We start from the raw sequence: 20,242 nt of genomic DNA on the forward strand, positions 1-20,242 counted from the left end.
TATCTCCACAAACACCACACAAGGCCGCGAGTTTGGGGGAGCTTGGGGGAGGAGAGATTTTCGCGAAAACTTGACCAATCTCCGTGCAGTTCGTCCCTACTTCTAGGTATCAAGGTAACTAACACGATTCCTACCTCTGATTGTTGTTTCTGTTGCGTTTCTGAAGTCGTTTCTGTGCTCTAAGTTTTGAGTTTTTTCTAAAATTGTCCGATTTCTCTGATTTCTCGCTTGGGTTATGTTCCTTATGTTCCCCTGAGTCTAAAACCTCTGTCAGTAAACTCTGATTGCGATTCAGTTGTCCAGGATCTGAAAAATTGACTCAAAACTCTTTTTGTCTCACATTTCGAAACTTTATTGTCGTAAAGCTATAATCTGACTTCGTGCCTTTAGGATTTGTTGTCACGGATGTCATGAGGATCGTTGCTGTCAAATCTGTTTTCAGAACGGATAACTTTGAAGTTTTGAGCCTTTATTTTGGACCAAAATGCCCCTGCGTAGTCGTATTTCGGCCCGATTGTCCGAAAATTGTTCTGACAGTTTCTTTGCCTTAGTTTTACCCTAAAACTACCTTGTGAATTGATTTGATCAAAGAAAAAGAGCCGAAGCCCTTTTTCCTTTGAGGCCGTGGACTATTTCCTTTAGGGGGGAGTTTTTCGGTTTCGAAAACTTGTCTTTTCGTACCTGATTGTCCTATTCTGAAGCTTTAATGCTTTGTCTATCGTTTATGTATTGTTTTGCGATCGAACTAATCGATTTTGTTTGGATTCTGCTTTGTTTTTCTCCGAGGTTCAGTTGAGGAAACTTTGGAAGACTCAGAGCAATTGTTTGAGGAGAACTTTGTTTGCGAAGCTGGAACAGCTCGAGGTTAGGGCAACTTACATATATATTAGCTATGATTTCATAATAGGCGTCGATAAATTCGACTTATGCTTTGCTATGATATTGATTATGATGATGGTTTATTGTTATGAATGTTTTCATAACTTATGATGTTGATGTTGTGTTGGATTGAGCGTTTTGACGCGACTTCGGAGTGGAGATTCATTGATCTGGTGATCTTTGACATTTCGGGTTGGATGAACAACCCTAGGCAAGTCCAAACGAGGGGTTTGAGGCTTAGCCATTTGTTGGGATTCGTTTGAATACTTAGACTTTCCCCGGGAAACTTCTTTTGGAGGGTTTTTGGAAAACTTAGAATGATTAGAATTTCGAAAACTAGAGACTCTGGGAGACTTAGAATTTGAGAAGTAAACTCATAACTTGACTAATTCAATTCGAAACGTTTTTACTAAACGAATAATCATAGGAGAACTAAAGGGGAAAATATTTACGAAAGACGGGGAAAAGTCGGCTTTTGTTGTGGGTTTGGAGAGTTTTGGAATTGGGGAAAGCCACTAAGGTGAGCTATGGTGATGATTGAAAGTCACCGAGTACTCTAGTACTCTTGGGAGTGTTGTTCGAGTCGTGTTGTATTGACCGGCACAGACTCTGGGCTTTGTTTGTGGGTTTTGTGGTGGGAGTTGTGTTGTATTGACCGACACTAACTCATGGTTTTGTTGGATTGGGTTGTGAGCTAAACACTTCCGTGGTAAGGGCGATTCGTTGTTTGGCTAACCATATTGCATCAATCGGGTGAATAACGGGAATGGTTCACCTGTGCATATCATATGGTGAATAACGGGAATGGTTCACCAAGGATGAATAACGGGAATGGTTCATCCAGGATGGATAACGGGAATGGTCCATCCATAGTGAAGAACGGGAAGCTTCACTGAGGCGTGAGACTTCGTGAAAGCATGGAACTTCACTGAAGCGTGAGACTTCGTGAAAGTGAGTAAGCTTCACTGAGGCGTGAGACTTCGTGAAAGCAGAAACTTCACTGAGGCGGGAGACCTCGTGGAGACGGGAACCTTCGCTGAAACGGGAGATTTTGCGGAGGCGTACACCTTTGCTGAAGCGGGAGACTTTGCGGAGGCGTGCAACTTCACTGAAGCGTGAGACTTCGTGAAGGCGCGAAACTTCACTGAAGCGTGAGACTTCGTGAATGTGTGAGATTTCACTGAAGCGTGAGACTTCGTGAAAGCGTAAGACCCCATTGAAGCGTGAGACTTCATGGAAGCGTGAGATTTCATCGTCGTTTACCCTAGGGCAACGACAGGGAACATTGGTTTAGTTGGATACGGGTGTGTTGGGAGGACGATACATTGTTTGACTAACCTTATCACCTAACTTCATATGTTGAGATTATGATGATTTGATGTTGATGAACATCGTTAGGTATTAATGATTGAACTGTGTAGGAGATTCGAGGACATGCCATGTATATACCTTAGAGTAGGCAATACATAACCTATATGTATATATATACAACATATGTATATATCCCCTTTATCACAAGTTGATTGTATATCTATTGTATTATGTAAGTTGACCCTAGCGCCTTGGCTTTGTTTGTATGTTTGTGTTTGGGCGGTCGGCCTGCTGCCAGGCGTCTGTCAGCCGGTTCGTGATGATGCGTTGTACGGGAAAGACCCGGAGCGGAACAACTATTACTGAAGCTTTCGACGAGGACCCGGACTTCATGCCTGATCGAGGGAGGGTCGATGATAGTAGTGTGGGGTATGGGTGGTTAGAGTCTTTTGGAGTTGGTTGTTACTGTAATAGCTCTGATTCGTTTTGCTTTTGGGACAGGGTAGGTTCCCGATGCATGGCTTTTTGTGTGATTCTCTTACGGAGGGATCACAGTGAGTCAGTCGGACCATAGGGGTCTTTGCTTAGGCCATTTTGAGGCCGACTTTCTCCTGGTGGTTTGTAATTATACTTTTTCTCACTCACACTTCTGGATCTGTAAATATTTGCCTACGGGCACACTACTTTGGAGTCACTGCGAGTGTGTGGGGCGTGGAAGTGCAGCTGAGGCTGTACATGTTTATATTTGATGTATATTGGTTAGTTTAGTAGTTGTGTTTTGTCTTTACTTCTTTATCGTTTTGATTTAAAGGAATCAATCGGAAAAAAATTACCTGTTTTCCGCGTAAAGATTATTTTTGGTTACTAAAGTGACACCTGGAAATCGGGGTGTTACATAAGATGTGTTAGTGTGACTTATTTTTCTTTTGGAGATTTTAAGAGTTCCACCTTCATGACCATAGATGTGTCACTGGGCAAATACAAGGAATACATTTCACTTCTTCTGAAGTGATTCTAAGTTGACTCTGATACCCAAGACTCTGATACCTTGTCCCTGACTCTGATCACTTATGCGCTCTGATTATTCGTTTTTCATCTATGTCATAAGCTTTTCACTCTGAACTCTTATATTTTTTAGCTCATAATCTAGACTTTACTAACGTTTTCATCAAGTATTAGATTCAGGGGGAGCTAAGCTCAGAATCAAGCAGTGACTTGAATTCAGAATGAGCAAGATAAACTATTCACATCAGGATAAGTCTTATTCTATATCTCTAAACTCTGAGTGAATTCAGTTTAATGTTTAAGAATTGTTCATCAAAAATCTTAGTTTTGTCATCATCAAAAAGGGGGAGATTGTAAGATCAAGTTTTGATCTAGTAGTACAACTCTATGTTTTGATGATTACAAGTTAACCTTTTGATATGAACAATTGTGGTACTCTAACGTGTTTTTCTGAGTGTGCTATTTACAGGCTCTGACCTCAACTCAATCTCACACAAATCAGAAGCACTGTGTATAAAGGGTAACCCAAGCAACGCTTTCGCATTCACCATGTTCAGTATGAACAGTGGAAAAGCTTCAGAAGTTCTGAAGCTATACAAACTCTGATGTGGACTCAGTCGCTAGAAGCTCTGAAGATCCAGAAGTTCTGATAACCAAGAAACACTGAAGGTTCAGATGTTCTGATGGTGTAGAAGACTCTGAAGATCCAGAAGCTGAATAGTGGAAACTCTGAAGTCCAGAAGCAAGAAACTCTGAAGGCCATGTTCTTCCCTCTGAGTTCAGAATCAGAAGATACAATGGTCAGAGGATCTGTGCTTTCCCTCTGACTCTGATCAACCGGCTTCACAAGTTCCAATATGAAGTATTCCCCTGATCAGAAGTCTCCTAGGTTAAAAGGTCAAGTCGCTATCCAAGTACAAAAGCAAGTGTACCTTCCTGACGACCTACCTAACGTTCTCAGCCACAGCAGAAGCTGGATTTTCCAGAACTGCCCTCCAACGGTAGCATTTCCCATGCAACGCTCAACCCTAATCCTTGGAGTATATATAGAGGCTGAAGATTGAAAGAAGCGGCTAGAAAAAAAAAAATTTCACATTTCTTCCGGTTGTTAATTCTTCCGGTGGAGCCTTGTGTAAGTCAGAAAAGACTTGACATTTTTCACATTTCTTAACATACTCCAGACAGTCCTTCTTCATTGTTGGCCAATAAAATCCTGCTCTCAAAACTTTTACTGCCAAGGATCTCCCGCCGATATGACTGGAACACACACCTTCATGGACTTCCGCCATTATTCCGGGGGCGTCCTTGGTATCAACACATTTGAGCATAGGAGACATAATTCCCCGCCGATACAACTCACCATCCACCAGTGTGTAAAAACTGGCTTCCCTGCGTTTTGCTCTCGTGTTCAGATCATCATCCTTTGGAGGGTTCTCTAGGAAGATCTTGATTGACTCCATCCAAGAAGGCTCGCCCTCACTCACTGACTTTACTGCTTTCAACTTTATTTCTACCAAATCAATGCTCGGGCGAGGCAGGGTTTCCTGAATGACTGTTTGGTAATTGCCCAATCTCCCCGTGCTTGCCAATTTTGCTAACACATCTGCCCTCTCATTTTGACCTCTCGGGACATGCTCTATTTTAATGTCTTTGATCTCCATCATTAATCTACGCACCACTTCCAAGTATTTGGAAAGTTGCGGATCCTTTACCTGATACTCGCCTTTCACCTGTTTAACCACCAACTGCGAATCTCCTTTGATGAATAACTTTTGGACTCCTAACTCAATGGCTAGCCTTAAGCCGGCGATCAGAGCCTCATATTCGGATTGGTTGTTGCTCGCCTTGAACTCGAATTTTAGAGACTGTTCGATGATCATTTTATCTGGACTCTCAATTGTAACACCCCGATTTTCGGGTGCCACGGTAGTAACATGTTAAAGTAAATATGCAATCTTTTCCAAAAGGGATTTATAAATGTGAGTATTTATTTTTTTTTTCCTTTTCGAAGTGTTTCTAAAATATGTAATGCATACTCCCAGCCGTAAATAATTTACATCTGGCCTCGATCAAGGCATAGCATAGAGTACATGACAAATAAACTAAGATCCAACAACGGACTCACTATGCAAAGACTCCATAAATCCGATATACTCCCTATGATTTCCACACTGGGTAACCATAGGAAAGCAATGCACCGGAACCTACCCGAAACCTTAAATACAAATCATAAAATGATCCTGCAAGCTTAAACCAATAACGGTAAGCTTTTCTATCCAAAGGCTCTAGCCCTACACCCGACTCTATTCTTCGAGTCTTCTATAGATCTTCCACGTGGAGTAGCATCTGCTCACATCACCTCCTTTCGTCGTCTGGCAGCAGGCCGACCGCCCAAACACAAACATACAACCAAAGCCAAGGCGCGAGGGTCAACTCACAGTAATAAGTAGATATACACTCAACATGTGATATGGGGTATAGATATATGTTGATATATATATATATATAAACAATCCTAGCATGTTATTAGCTCTAACAATGCTTCAAATAAATCAAACAGCACACAATTCCAGTCAGAGTGAATGTATGCGTGAAATGCAATCATGAATCCGGATTTGTGACGCGTTCCCGTTCGCCACAAGTGAAGCATTCTCGTTCTTCACTATGGATGGACCATTTCCGTTATCCATCCTGGATGAACCATTCCCGTTATTCATCCTTGGTGAACCATTCCCGTTATTCACCATATGATGAACCATTCCCGTTATTCATCATTTATGCAAGGTGAACCATTCCCGTTATTCACCATGATATGCACAGGTGAACCATTCCCGTTATTCACCCGATTGATGCAATATGGTTAGCCAAACAACGAATCGCCCTTACCACGAAAGTGTTTAGCTCACAACCCAATCTCAACAAACCCATGAGTTAGTGTCGGTCAATACAACACAACTCGGAGTAAGTGTCGGTCAATACAACACAACTCCATCAACAAGAATACACAAGGGTCTAGTGTCGGTCAATACAACACAGCCCAAACAACAAGAGCACTAAGTGTCGGTCAATACAACACGGCTCCAACAACAAGATAACCCAAGGGATTAGTGTCGGTCAATACAACACAACCCCAACAACAAAACCCAAAATCAAAGCCAGAGTCAGTGTCGGTCAATACAACACGACTCGGAGTTAGTGTCGGTCAATACAACACAACTCCCACCACAAAACCCACAAACAAAGCCCAGAGTCTGTGCCGGTCAATACAGCACGACTCGAACAACACTCCCAAGAGTACTAGAGTACTCGGTGACTTTCAATCATCACCATAGCTCACCTTAGTGGCTTTCCCCAATTCCAATAACTCTCCAAACCCACAACAAAGTCGACTTTTCCCCGTCTTTCGCAATTATTTTCCCCTTTAGTTCTCCTATGATTATTCGTTTAGTAAAAAAGTTTCGAATTGGATTAGTCAGGTTATGAGTTTATTTCTCAAAGTCTAAGTCTCCCAAAATCTCTAGTTTTCGAAATTCTATTCATTCTAGGTTTTCCGAAAACCAACCACCCAAAAGAAGTTTCCCGGGGAAAGTCTAAGTATTCAAACGAATCCCAACAAATGGCTAAGTCTCAAACCCCACATTTGAACTTGCCTAGGGTTGTTCATCCAACCTAAAATATCAAAGATCACCAGATCAATGAATCTCCACTCCGAAGTTGCGTCAAAACGCTCAATCCAACAAAAGCACAACATCACAAGTTATGGAAAAGCATCATAACATCAACTCATCATCATAAACAACATCAGATAAAGCATAAGTCGAATTTATCGACGCCTATCATGCAATCATAGATAAATATGTAAGTTGCCCTAACCTTAGGCGCTTTCCTTACTAAGTTGCGACTCAAATCAAATCCAGTCATATCTTTGCTTTCCCGTGTTGGCTCACTTCCGTCTGTTCTTTGGCTTCGTCGTCAAGCGCTTCCGTTATTCATACCCTTCATAAGTACACATAACATAATCACTAATTGAGCTACCTACTTTCCAAGTCTAAAGCTACACTCTCAAGCAATTGACTCGACGAAATCACAAGTTAAACTCAATCTCCTTAATGGTTATAAACCATCAAGATCAACCTCAGAAATTAAGATAAGTCATCATAATGACAACAAAGCAATAACAAAGCTTCAAAATCTTATGACTTAGTAAATCAACTTTAAAACCAAATACTCATATGCTTGTCAAAATAGATAAGTACACATTACTAGTACTTACTCCTCTCATTTTCCTTAGAGATCTCAGTCTCTAATAGGATACTCATTGAGGTATTTTCGCAATACTACACACCACTTCCCGTTAAAGCAATTAACACAACATCTGCAATAGCATTCTCCTATCATCCTCCTTAAGTAATCTCTTCCCGTTTTCTATTCCATAATCCTCTTTATCCTCAATACTTACTTATCAAGTCACCTACAACAACTTAATGTCTCAACTCGCTCTCACGATCTATTCCTCAAGCCAACGTTGTATCATTATCAATTCTTATCAAAACCACTAACTCTTATCAAGTAATCCATAAACCATAGTTAACTTCCAAGGCAAACAACTCTTCTTATCTAATGATTATGTACTTATTCATGACTCATAAGCTCCTTCAAAACGATCGAATCATTTCTCTTAAACTTAAACTCGCGATATCTCATTAGACACACAACCCTAGTTTCTTCGAAACTCCACTTTGGTTCTACAAAAATCCCAACTTATAGATAAGTCATCAATCTCTAAGAAATAACTTCTAGTCCTCAATCAATCCCTTAATCACTTCTAAGTCCTTGAACTTCCAAAGTTTCAAATCTAGACCTTCTAGAACCAAGTATTTATAGTAAAGCTCATAGACTTCTTGTAATTCAAGATTCAATCCTAAGTCATCTTCCAACATCAAGATTGCAATCACAACTTAATCCATTCTAATTAATACCTTTCGGAGTCTAATTCCTCACTCGGAAATCCAAACTTAATTGCTCTAACTCCATCCAATCTTGTTATTCCTAAGCATCCATCGACTAGCGAGATAGTATCAATACGCTTATTCCCTAACACTCCGACAACTTGTTCGACTTTAAAACCTTTCGCAATCGCTTTCTAACGAATAAATGTGTGTGAACTCAAACGTTCTCTATTTTCATAAACGGATAAACAACGTATGTAAGTAAGTTTAAAAATATGTTTTCCTACTCCAAGGCATTGCAATATCGATTAAAATAAAAGGTTTTCTCATCTTTTTCCCAAAGCAATTCTTTTCACTTGAAATAACTAATTTTGTCAAACGATTATAAACTGTACAGCGGCTTTAGCTAATTTTTAAATACGTCAAATGAACTCCGAAAAATCTACTATTTTTATCCTGGCTTCATCTACAGGTTTTGTAAATCCTCATAAATATTCAAGTCTAAATTCAAAGTACAAAATTCAGGAAAAATCGAATACTACAGCAGTTCGTGAGAAACGGGACAGCTTAACCCGTGCTCACCAAAATGCGTATAACTTGAGCTAGACAAATCAAAACGACACGAAACCAGTGGCAAAAGTTTTCTAACGGAAAAATCTACAACTATTATGAAGAACACAGTTCGAAAATCTTAACCGAAACATACGAGTTTAACAGAACAGCGGCTACTACTTTTGAAAACAACAACAGTTTTATGTGAGTTTTCGCAAAAGCTTTTCAAGCACATTAAGGCTTAAAACAAAATCCTTAAAACCCCCAAAACCACTTAACTCAAAGGAAACAACTTTTTAGAAAACTTAATACATTAACATAAAACTCTACTCAACCATTCAACCTTTGTAAAGAGATTAGTAAAACATATTACATTAGAAATATATATTTTCTTCAGCCAATTAGCAGTAGAAAGAGTTTCAAATATGTTTTATATTAAAGTAGACTCTTGGGGCTTTCTAAAAAGTGGTCATACACCTAAAACGGATAAAAGATGAGAGAGTTATGCAATTTTCAAGTTGGAGAACCGAAACAGGAAATTGTCCCCTGCAGGTTCTGTTAGTGACGGAAAAACAGAGCTTTGTGACGGAAAAACTGATGTTTGTGACGGACTTCATAACAGAACGTGGTTTTGAAATTTCCAACATGTTCTCAGCACCAAAACACTATCTCAAACCATTTTGATTCATCTAAACCCCAGATAAATTTAGAAATCAAATATACAAACATACTAATCAAGAAATTAAGGCTTTTACCAAGGAAAATGAGAAGATGATGGTGGAGGAGCTTAAATCCCTATTTCATGAAATGATCAGATCTTGTTCTAAGAATTTTGAAGCATGTAAATGAAGTTTATCAATTAGAGATAGCAAAGGAAAAGGTTTTACCACATGAGGAAGTAAAGTGGCATGGTGATGGTGTCTCCTTGTCATGATATGGAAGATGAAGCTTGAACAATACCATATGATGAATGGGGCTGTACGTTTGTGGTGCTGGCCTTCTCGTGGTGGCCATGGAGAGAAAGAAGAGGAACATGGTGGCTGCCATGGTGGCTTTCTTGCGTGAAGAAGGAGGGGCAGAACAAGAACATGTTTGTGGTGATGGTTTTCATGGTGGAAAGGAGAAGAAGAACGTGATTATGGTGGCCTCTTGGCTGGACTGTTGCCATGGTGAGGATGAGGGACGGTGGTGATGGTGTGGGTGCTGCACGTGAATGAAGAAGAAAGGAAAACCATGGTGGTGATGGCTGGCTTCGTTGTGGCCATGGAGAGGATTGGTGGCGGCTTGAACATGAAGGAAGAAGCAACTCGTGATGATGGTGAGGTGCTGTACAAGAGAGAAAATAAGAATTTGGTGTTGGTGATGAGGAGAAGAAGAGAACAAGAAAGGAGAAAACATGAAGAAGAACAAATGAAATGGGTATGCAGCAAAAGAAAGAAAAAAAACGTGAAGGAAGAAAGAAATGAGAGTGAGCCGAGGATGAGGTGGACGGAGGGATAAGGATGGTGAGATATTTTCTAAAGATACTTTGAGAAGATATATATTTTTTTAAAATCGGTACGAATTGATTTAGACACTGAATGATTTAGCTCATAAAGTTAAGAGAAAAATATATGAGTGATATATTATTATCCCAAAAATTATGGGGAACTCTATGAAATGATAAAATATAAATTTGAATCACTTTGAGCAAAATAAAATGATCCGTGAATCAAGAAATGAGTAGAAACTGAGCTAAAGAATAATTGTGAGATAATTAGAACAAATATGACGTTGTCATATTATGTGCCTAAGCTAGAATAATTTACAAGGAAAATGACAATAGTAACTATTATCATTTGAGAGGAACAGACAAACTTTAGATAGCTCACAGAGCGTTGAATTGAGTTTATCGAATAAAACAAAAGTTATGACTTATTAAAAATAAGAAGACTAATGATATTATTTCTATTTTCAATGAAACTATAGAAAATAAAATATTTTGAAACTAATTATCATTTAAATGATTTCCTTGATTCTTAATTAAAATCAAGTCAGGAAAATAACTTTAAAAATATTAATAGATTATAAACACTCAATTAATTAATATAATGAAATTAAATAAATAATCTAGTTATTTATTTCAGGGTCTTACAATACTACCCCCCAAAAAGAAAGTTTCGTCCTCGAAACTTAGTGTCAGAGAAAGCTCGGGAATAACATTCCCTCACATTCCCTTCCACCCTAAGTAGTGTCAGAGCGCATCCCAAAACTGGGAGACGTCACAACGAATTCACCTCAAAGGTGACATACAAGACAAGAAGCACGACTTAGGTATCTACTAATCGTCCTCCACTAGATCTAGATATCATGCTCATACTAGTGTTCTAAGCACCTACATCAATCGCCTACATGAACGACCTCACATGTATCGTCATGCTCTCCCGTTAATAGTTCAACCATAACACTAACAATCATAACATCATGCTAATACTATTCTAATCTCGTCACAAGTTTCTTCTACCCAAAAATCTCGCACTCAACATCCATTGACCAACAACTCTTAAGCAAATTCCCTTCTTAATTAGAATCTAACAATCCATCAACCTAATCTCCTTTCCGAACTACCCTTATTCAAACCATAAAGTCAACCTTCCTCTTAGTCACAAATCAAATCACAACTTATCTCAAGTCTTAACACTCTACACAACTCGAGACTCAAAATCTCTAGCTTGATTAGTCTCACGTCAAACAATCCTTAGTCTTTAAACCTCCGAAGATCTAACTGATGTCCTCAAAACTAAACCACTAACTCTCTTATTCACCCATGATTCTCAACTTACAAAATCAATCTCGACCATAAGATTCCAGTTCAACTTATAAACTCTCAGTTGCTAACCTCGTCGTGTTCCTCTGAAATCCAAAATCATTGTTTGATCATTACTTACTCCTCTAGAGTCTAACTAAGTGATAGTAAACCAACAAGTCTAGTCTCTCAGTGTATTTAGTACACAATCATATAACTTATGGTTTCATAACATTCGAAAGAATACTTAGGCATCTCCAACATTGAATCTATTGACTTAGACTATCTCTACTTAAAGTAATCATGCGAACTAACCATTTAATGACTACACGACAATCATCAACTTCCAGAGATTTAGATCTTAATCCTCTACAATCAAGTGCTTAACATAACCTACTTACCAGCTCGACTAATCATCGATCAAATCTAATCAATCCTCCTATCATAGCCCATGCCAGTTGTAATTCCAAATATCACCCCCTCAATATTCAGTTGATCAGGCTCAATATCTTGGCGATGGAAATTCAGAAAAAACCCACTAGTAAGGCCAATGAGTCTATCTCATCAAGTAGTCACATCTAATCTTAGATCATCTCTTAATCTATTCAATCTCTAACAATTTTGTCTTGAAAAAGACACAACCTTAATTCCTGGAATTCATACAACATCTCATTAGGATTCATTCTTAGCTTCTATCTCTCCTTACTAGCTTATACCAGTCTAAGACAAACTTCAAGGCTTAACGAACTTCTCTAAACCCTATATAACTTCTATACTTAAATACAAACGACGGTCGAAGGAATGAGTCTCATACTTATACCCTATTACTATCAGAAGAATAGCAATCTCAACTTGAAATACCACATGATAGTGCAGGAACTAACAATAACGGTTAAAGTTTTGGTGGAAGCAGTAACCACCAAGTCAAAGCAAGCAGTCAATGCTCAAAGCAGTGATAGCAAGCAAGAAGCTTTCTACTACGCTAAAGAAAGAAAACAAGCCGTCAACAGGATTGCCCTCAGCAAGCAACCCTCAAATGATGCCCTAATAACTACACATTGTTTCCTTAGGAAACAATTCAAACGATCTATAAAGTAACACTCAGTCAATCGACCAAAACCCAATTGATCGATTACAGAGTTCACACAACCTAGCACAGAAGACCTATTCCCCAACAAGCTCTGGTTATCGCAACCAAAGCTCTGATACCACAATGTAACACCCCGATTTTCGGGTGCCACGGTAGTAACATGTTAAAGTAAATATGCAATCTTTTCCAAAAGGGATTTATAAATGTGAGTATTTATTTTTTTTTTCCTTTTCGAAGTGTTTCTAAAATATGTAATGCATACTCCCAGCCGTAAATAATTTACATCTGGCCTCGATCAAGGCATAGCATAGAGTACATGACAAATAAACTAAGATCCAACAACGGACTCACTATGCAAAGACTCCATAAATCCGATATACTCCCTATGATTTCCACACTGGGTAACCATAGGAAAGCAATGCACCGGAACCTACCCGAAACCTTAAATACAAATCATAAAATGATCCTGCAAGCTTAAACCAATAACGGTAAGCTTTTCTATCCAAAGGCTCTAGCCCTACACCCGACTCTATTCTTCGAGTCTTCTATAGATCTTCCACGTGGAGTAGCATCTGCTCACATCACCTCCTTTCGTCGTCTGGCAGCAGGCCGACCGCCCAAACACAAACATACAACCAAAGCCAAGGCGCGAGGGTCAACTCACAGTAATAAGTAGATATACACTCAACATGTGATATGGGGTATAGATATATGTTGATATATATATATATATAAACAATCCTAGCATGTTATTAGCTCTAACAATGCTTCAAATAAATCAAACAGCACACAATTCCAGTCAGAGTGAATGTATGCGTGAAATGCAATCATGAATCCGGATTTGTGACGCGTTCCCGTTCGCCACAAGTGAAGCATTCTCGTTCTTCACTATGGATGGACCATTTCCGTTATCCATCCTGGATGAACCATTCCCGTTATTCATCCTTGGTGAACCATTCCCGTTATTCACCATATGATGAACCATTCCCGTTATTCATCATTTATGCAAGGTGAACCATTCCCGTTATTCACCATGATATGCACAGGTGAACCATTCCCGTTATTCACCCGATTGATGCAATATGGTTAGCCAAACAACGAATCGCCCTTACCACGAAAGTGTTTAGCTCACAACCCAATCTCAACAAACCCATGAGTTAGTGTCGGTCAATACAACACAACTCGGAGTAAGTGTCGGTCAATACAACACAACTCCATCAACAAGAATACACAAGGGTCTAGTGTCGGTCAATACAACACAGCCCAAACAACAAGAGCACTAAGTGTCGGTCAATACAACACGGCTCCAACAACAAGATAACCCAAGGGATTAGTGTCGGTCAATACAACACAACCCCAACAACAAAACCCAAAATCAAAGCCAGAGTCAGTGTCGGTCAATACAACACGACTCGGAGTTAGTGTCGGTCAATACAACACAACTCCCACCACAAAACCCACAAACAAAGCCCAGAGTCTGTGCCGGTCAATACAGCACGACTCGAACAACACTCCCAAGAGTACTAGAGTACTCGGTGACTTTCAATCATCACCATAGCTCACCTTAGTGGCTTTCCCCAATTCCAATAACTCTCCAAACCCACAACAAAGTCGACTTTTCCCTGTCTTTCGCAATTATTTTCCCCTTTAGTTCTCCTATGATTATTCGTTTAGTAAAAAAGTTTCGAATTGGATTAGTCAGGTTATGAGTTTATTTCTCAAAGTCTAAGTCTCCCAAAATCTCTAGTTTTCGAAATTCTATTCATTCTAGGTTTTCCGAAAACCAACCACCCAAAAGAAGTTTCCCGGGGAAAGTCTAAGTATTCAAACGAATCCCAACAAATGGCTAAGTCTCAAACCCCACATTTGAACTTGCCTAGGGTTGTTCATCCAACCTAAAATATCAAAGATCACCAGATCAATGAATCTCCACTCCGAAGTTGCGTCAAAACGCTCAATCCAACAAAAGCACAACATCACAAGTTATGGAAAAGCATCATAACATCAACTCATCATCATAAACAACATCAGATAAAGCATAAGTCGAATTTATCGACGCCTATCATGCAATCATAGCTAAATATGTAAGTTGCCCTAACCTTAGGCGCTTTCCTTACTAAGTTGCGACTCAAATCAAATCCAGTCATATCTTTGCTTTCCCGTGTTGGCTCACTTCCGTCTGTTCTTTGGCTTCGTCGTCAAGCGCTTCCGTTATTCATACCCTTCATAAGTACACATAACATAATCACTAATTGAGCTACCTACTTTCCAAGTCTAAAGCTACACTCTCAAGCAATTGACTCGACGAAATCACAAGTTAAACTCAATCTCCTTAATGGTTATAAACCATCAAGATCAACCTCAGAAATTAAGATAAGTCATCATAATGACAACAAAGCAATAACAAAGCTTCAAAATCTTATGACTTAGTAAATCAACTTTAAAACCAAATACTCATATGCTTGTCAAAATAGATAAGTACACATTACTAGTACTTACTCCTCTCATTTTCCTTAGAGATCTCAGTCTCTAATAGGATACTCATTGAGGTATTTTCGCAATACTACACACCACTTCCCGTTAAAGCAATTAACACAACATCTGCAATAGCATTCTCCTATCATCCTCCTTAAGTAATCTCTTCCCGTTTTCTATTCCATAATCCTCTTTATCCTCAATACTTACTTATCAAGTCACCTACAACAACTTAATGTCTCAACTCGCTCTCACGATCTATTCCTCAAGCCAACGTTGTATCATTATCAATTCTTATCAAAACCACTAACTCTTATCATGTAATCCATAAACCATAGTTAACTTCCAAGGCAAACAACTCTTCTTATCTAATGATTATGTACTTATTCATGACTCATAAGCTCCTTCAAAACGATCGAATCATTTCTCTTAAACTTAAACTCACGATATCTCATTAGACACACAACCCTAGTTTCTTCGAAACTCCACTTTGGTTCTACAAAAATCCCAACTTATAGATAAGTCATCAATCTCTAAGAAATAACTTCTAGTCCTCAATCAATCCCTTAATCACTTCTAAGTCCTTGAACTTCCAAAGTTTCAAATCTTGACCTTCTAGAACCAAGTATTTATAGTAAAGCTCATAGACTTCTTGGAATTCAAGATTCAATCCTAAGTCATCTTCCAACATCAAGATTGCAATCACAACTTAATCCATTCTAATTAATACCTTTCGGAGTCTAATTCCTCACTCGGAAATCCAAACTTAATTGCTCTAACTCCATCCAATCTTGTTATTCCTAAGCATCCATCGACTAGCGAGATAGTATCAATACGCTTATTCCCTAACACTCCGACAACTTGTTCGACTTTAAAACCTTTCGCAATCGCTTTCTAACGAATAAATGTGTGTGAACTCAAACGTTCTCTATTTTCATAAACGGATAAATAAAGTATGTAAGTAAGTTTAAAAATATGTTTTCCTACTCCAAGGCATTGCAATATCGATTAAAATAAAAGGTTTTCTCATCTTTTTCCCAAAGCAATTCTTTTCACTTGAAATAACTAATTTTGTCAAACGATTATAAACTGTACAGCGGCTTTAGCTAATTTTTAAATACGTCAAATGAACTCCGAAAAATCTACTATTTTTTATCCTGGCTTCATCTACAGGTTTTGTAAATCCTCATAAATATTCAAGTCTAAATTCAAAGTACAAAATTCAGGAAAAATCGAATACTACAGCAGTTCGTGAGAAACGGGACAGCTTAACCCGTGCTCACCAAAATGCGTATAACTTGAGCTAGACAAATCAAAACGACACGAAACCAGTGGCAAAAGTTTGCTAACGGAAAAATCTACAACTATTATGAAGAACACAGTTCGAAAATCTTAACCGAAACATACGAGTTTAACAGAACAGCGGCTACTACTTTTGAAAACAACAACAGTTTTATGTGAGTTTTCGCAAAAGCTTTTCAAGCACATTAAGGCTTAAAAAAAAATCCTTAAAACCCCCAAAACCACTTAACTCAAAGGAAACAACTTTTTAGAAAACTTAATACATTAACATAAAACTCTACTCAACCACTCAACCTTTGTAAAGAGATTAGTAAAACATATTACATTAGAAATATATATTTTCTTCAGCCAATTAGCAGAAGAAAGAGTTTCAAATATGTTTTATATTAAAGTAGACTTTTGGGGCTTTCTAAAAAGTGGTCATACACCTAAAACGGATAAAAGATGAGAGAGTTATGCAATTTTCAAGTTGGAGAACCGAAACAGGAAATTGTCCCCTGCAGGTTCTGTTAGTGACGGAAAAACAGAGCTTTGTGACGGAAAAACTGATGTTTGTGACGGACTTCATAACAGAACGTGGTTTTGAAATTTCCAACATGTTCTCAGCACCAAAACACTATCTCAAACCATTTTGATTCATCTAAACCCCAGATAAATTTAGAAATCAAATATACAAACATACTAATCAAGAAATTAAGGCTTTTACCAAGGAAAATGAGAAGATGATGGTGGAGGAGCTTAAATCCCTATTTCATGAAATGATCAGATCTTGTTCTAAGAATTTTGAAGCATGTAAATGAAGTTTATCAATTAGAGATAGCAAAGGAAAAGGTTTTACCACATGAGGAAGTAAAGTGGCATGGTGATGGTGTCTCCTTGTCATGATATGGAAGATGAAGCTTGAACAATACCATATGATGAATGGGGCTGTACGTTTGTGGTGCTGGCCTTCTCGTGGTGGCCATGGAGAGAAAGAAGAGGAACATGGTGGCTGCCATGGTGGCTTTCTTGCGTGAAGAAGGAGGGGCAGAACAAGAACATGTTTGTGGTGATGGTTTTCATGGTGGAAAGGAGAAGAAGAACGTGATTATGGTGGCCTCTTGGCTGGACTGTTGCCATGGTGAGGATGAGGGACGGTGGTGATGGTGTGGGTGCTGCACGTGAATGAAGAAGAAAGGAAAACCATGGTGGTGATGGCTGGCTTCGTTGTGGCCATGGAGAGGATTGGTGGCGGCTTGAACATGAAGGAAGAAGCAACTCGTGATGATGGTGAGGTGCTGTACAAGAGAGAAAATAAGAATTTGGTGTTGGTGATGAGGAGAAGAAGAGAACAAGAAAGGAGAAAACATGAAGAAGAACAAATGAAATGGGTATGCAGCAAAAGAAAGAAAAAAAACGTGAAGGAAGAAAGAAATGAGAGTGAGCCGAGGATGAGGTGGACGGAGGGATAAGGATGGTGAGATATTTTCTAAAGATACTTTGAGAAGATATATATTTTTTTTAAAATCGGTACGAATTGATTTAGACACTGAATGATTTAGCTCATAAAGTTAAGAGAAAAATATATGAGTGATATATTATTATCCCAAAAATTATGGGGAACTCTATGAAATGATAAAATATAAATTTGAATCACTTTGAGCAAAATAAAATGATCCGTGAATCAAGAAATGAGTAGAAACTGAGCTAAAGAATAATTGTGAGATAATTAGAACAAATATGACGTTGTCATATTATGTGCCTAAGCTAGAATAATTTACAAGGAAAATGACAATAGTAACTATTATCATTTGAGAGGAACAGACAAACTTTAGATAGCTCACAGAGCGTTGAATTGAGTTTATCGAATAAAACAAAAGTTATGACTTATTAAAAATAAGAAGACTAATGATATTATTTCTATTTTCAATGAAACTATAGAAAATAAAATATTTTGAAACTAATTATCATTTAAATGATTTCCTTGATTCTTAATTAAAATCAAGTCAGGAAAATAACTTTAAAAATAATAATAGATTATAAACACTCAATTAATTAATATAATGAAATTAAATAAATAATCTAGTTATTTATTTCAGGGTCTTACATCAGTAGTTATCCCAGCCCCACTTCCAGTGTTATTGGAGGATCCATCCACAGATAGGACCCATTCTCCTTGAGTCTTCTCGCCTTCCGTGGGCGTTAATTCCGCCACGAAGTCGATTAAACTTTGGATTGTGACTTGGCCCCTTGGCTCATATTGTATGTCATATTCCGATAATTCAACTGACCAGCTAACCAATCGCCCTGATAAATCAGGCTTCTGAAGTACCTGCCTTAGGGGAACATCAGTTTTAACTTTGACTTGGAAACTTTGGAAATAAGGCCTGAGGCGCCTTGCTATTTTCAGAATTGCCAAAGCCGCCTTTTCAATTTTTTGGTACCGCAACTCTGCCCCCTGCAAGGTATGGCTCACGAAATATATAACCTTTTGTTTATTTCCTTCTTCCTGAATCAACACCGTACTCACCGCCTTGTTAGTGACTGCTAAATAGAGTATTAAGGGAACGCCTGATGTTGGCTTGGACAGTACTGGCAGCGTTGCTAATGTTTCTTTTAACTTGGTAAAAGCTTGTTCACATTCCTCTGTCCACTGAAACTTTGCATTCTTTTTTAGACAGGTGAAGAATGGGGCCGCTTTGTCACCCGCCATTGGCAGAAATCTTGATAAGGCGGCCATTCGTCCTGTTAATCGTTGAACCTCCTTTACACTTGTTGGGCTTTTCATTTCCAAGATCGCCCTTCCCTTATCAGGATTCACTTCTATTCCTCTTGACGTCAACATAAATCCCAAGAACTTCCCTCCTTGGATCCCAAAAGAACACTTCTCAGGATTTAACTTCATTTGATATGTTCTTAATTGAGTGAATGCTTCCTTAAGATCGCCGCCATGATCACCAGCCCTGGCGGACTTTACGATCATGTCATCCACATATACCTCCATATTCCTGCCTACTTGTCTTGAAAAAATTTTGTCCATGAGCCGTTGGTACGTAGCTCCTGCGTTCTTCAAACCAAAAGGCATTGTCTTGTAACAATAATTCGCCTGATTGGTCATAAATGTTGTACTTTCCTCGTCCGAGGGATGCATCATAATTTGATTGTAGCCCGAGTAAGCATCCATGAGACTTAAAAGTTCATTCCCGGAAGCTCCATCCACAAGCTTATCAACATTGGGAAGTGGGTACGAATCTTTGGGACATACTTTGTTCAAGCTTGTGTAGTCCGTGCACATTCGCCATTTCCCATTGGCCTTTTTGACCATCTCAACATTGGCGAGCCACGTTGGGTACTGCACCTCACGGATGAAGCGAGCCTTGATTAGTTTCTCAGTCTCTAATTGTACGGCCTTATTCTTTTCATCACTCATTCTTCGCCTTGGCTGGATGACTGGGGTCGCCCCTGGTCGTATGGCCAGCTTGTGAGTGATCACATTGGGTTCAATCCCTGGTACATCATTAATGGTCCATGCAAAGAGATCCAGATTATCACCCAGGAGGGTGATCAATCTTTCCTCTTGCTCCTTTGTTAAACTGCTGCCAATCTTTAAAAACTTATCCTTGACTTGCACCTGCTTGGTTTCTTCCAGAGGTTGTGGGCGGAAATCATCAGCATCATCTCTTGGGTCTAAACTAAATCCCTCTTGTGGAAAGATTTCTGTAATTCGGTGGCTTTCCTTTGCGGCCTTACGCCCATAGAGCGCCACACTTCTTAGATCACATTCTCTTGCTGCATTCTGGTCCACACGCAATACCCCGACCTTCCCATTGCAGGCTGGATATTTAACAGTTAAATGGGCAGTTGAAATGATCGCACATAGCTTATTGAGGGTGTCTCGCCCCAAGAGTACATTGT

General features: G+C 38.9%; 1 protein-coding gene and 1 long non-coding RNA gene across 5 annotated transcripts; both read right to left on the minus strand.

The window, feature by feature from the left end:
• Positions 1-4,017: 4,017 nt before the first annotated feature.
• On the minus strand, positions 4,018-10,615 carry LOC130723506 (uncharacterized). 4 transcript variants are annotated; one of them, XR_009014297.1, is made up of 3 exons: positions 9,452-10,606; positions 7,069-7,191; positions 5,299-5,567 (listed from the first exon to the last, which is right to left on the minus strand). XR_009014297.1 is itself a non-coding variant. In XM_057574579.1 (2 exons), the coding sequence occupies exon 2, from the start codon at positions 5,073-5,075 to the stop codon at positions 4,269-4,271; it is 807 nt and encodes a 268-aa protein (XP_057430562.1). In that variant the 5' UTR covers positions 5,076-5,567; positions 9,584-10,614; the 3' UTR covers positions 4,018-4,268. The 4 variants fall into 4 exon arrangements, 1 of the variants encoding a protein (XP_057430562.1); XR_009014296.1 differs by having other exon boundaries at positions 9,584-10,604; XM_057574579.1 differs by lacking the exon at positions 7,069-7,191 and having other exon boundaries at positions 4,018-5,567; positions 9,584-10,614.
• A 2,285-nt stretch (positions 10,616-12,900) lies between these two features.
• Positions 12,901-18,219, minus strand: LOC130726682 (uncharacterized). The gene is made up of 2 exons (XR_009014940.1): positions 14,671-18,219; positions 12,901-13,169 (listed from the first exon to the last, which is right to left on the minus strand). It is a non-coding gene; the product is annotated as an uncharacterized LOC130726682 (long non-coding RNA).
• Between the last annotated feature and the right edge of the window lie 2,023 nt (positions 18,220-20,242).

This window comes from Lotus japonicus, chromosome 6 (assembly GCF_012489685.1).
Source record: "Lotus japonicus ecotype B-129 chromosome 6, LjGifu_v1.2".
NCBI classification, from domain to species: domain Eukaryota; kingdom Viridiplantae; phylum Streptophyta; class Magnoliopsida; order Fabales; family Fabaceae; genus Lotus; species Lotus japonicus.

What these genes read in the sequence shown, in the direction of transcription:
- LOC130723506 (XM_057574579.1), bottom strand. Translation starts at nt 5,075, where the DNA reads ATGATCATCGAACAGTCTCTAAAATTCGAGTTCAAGGCGAGCAACAAC.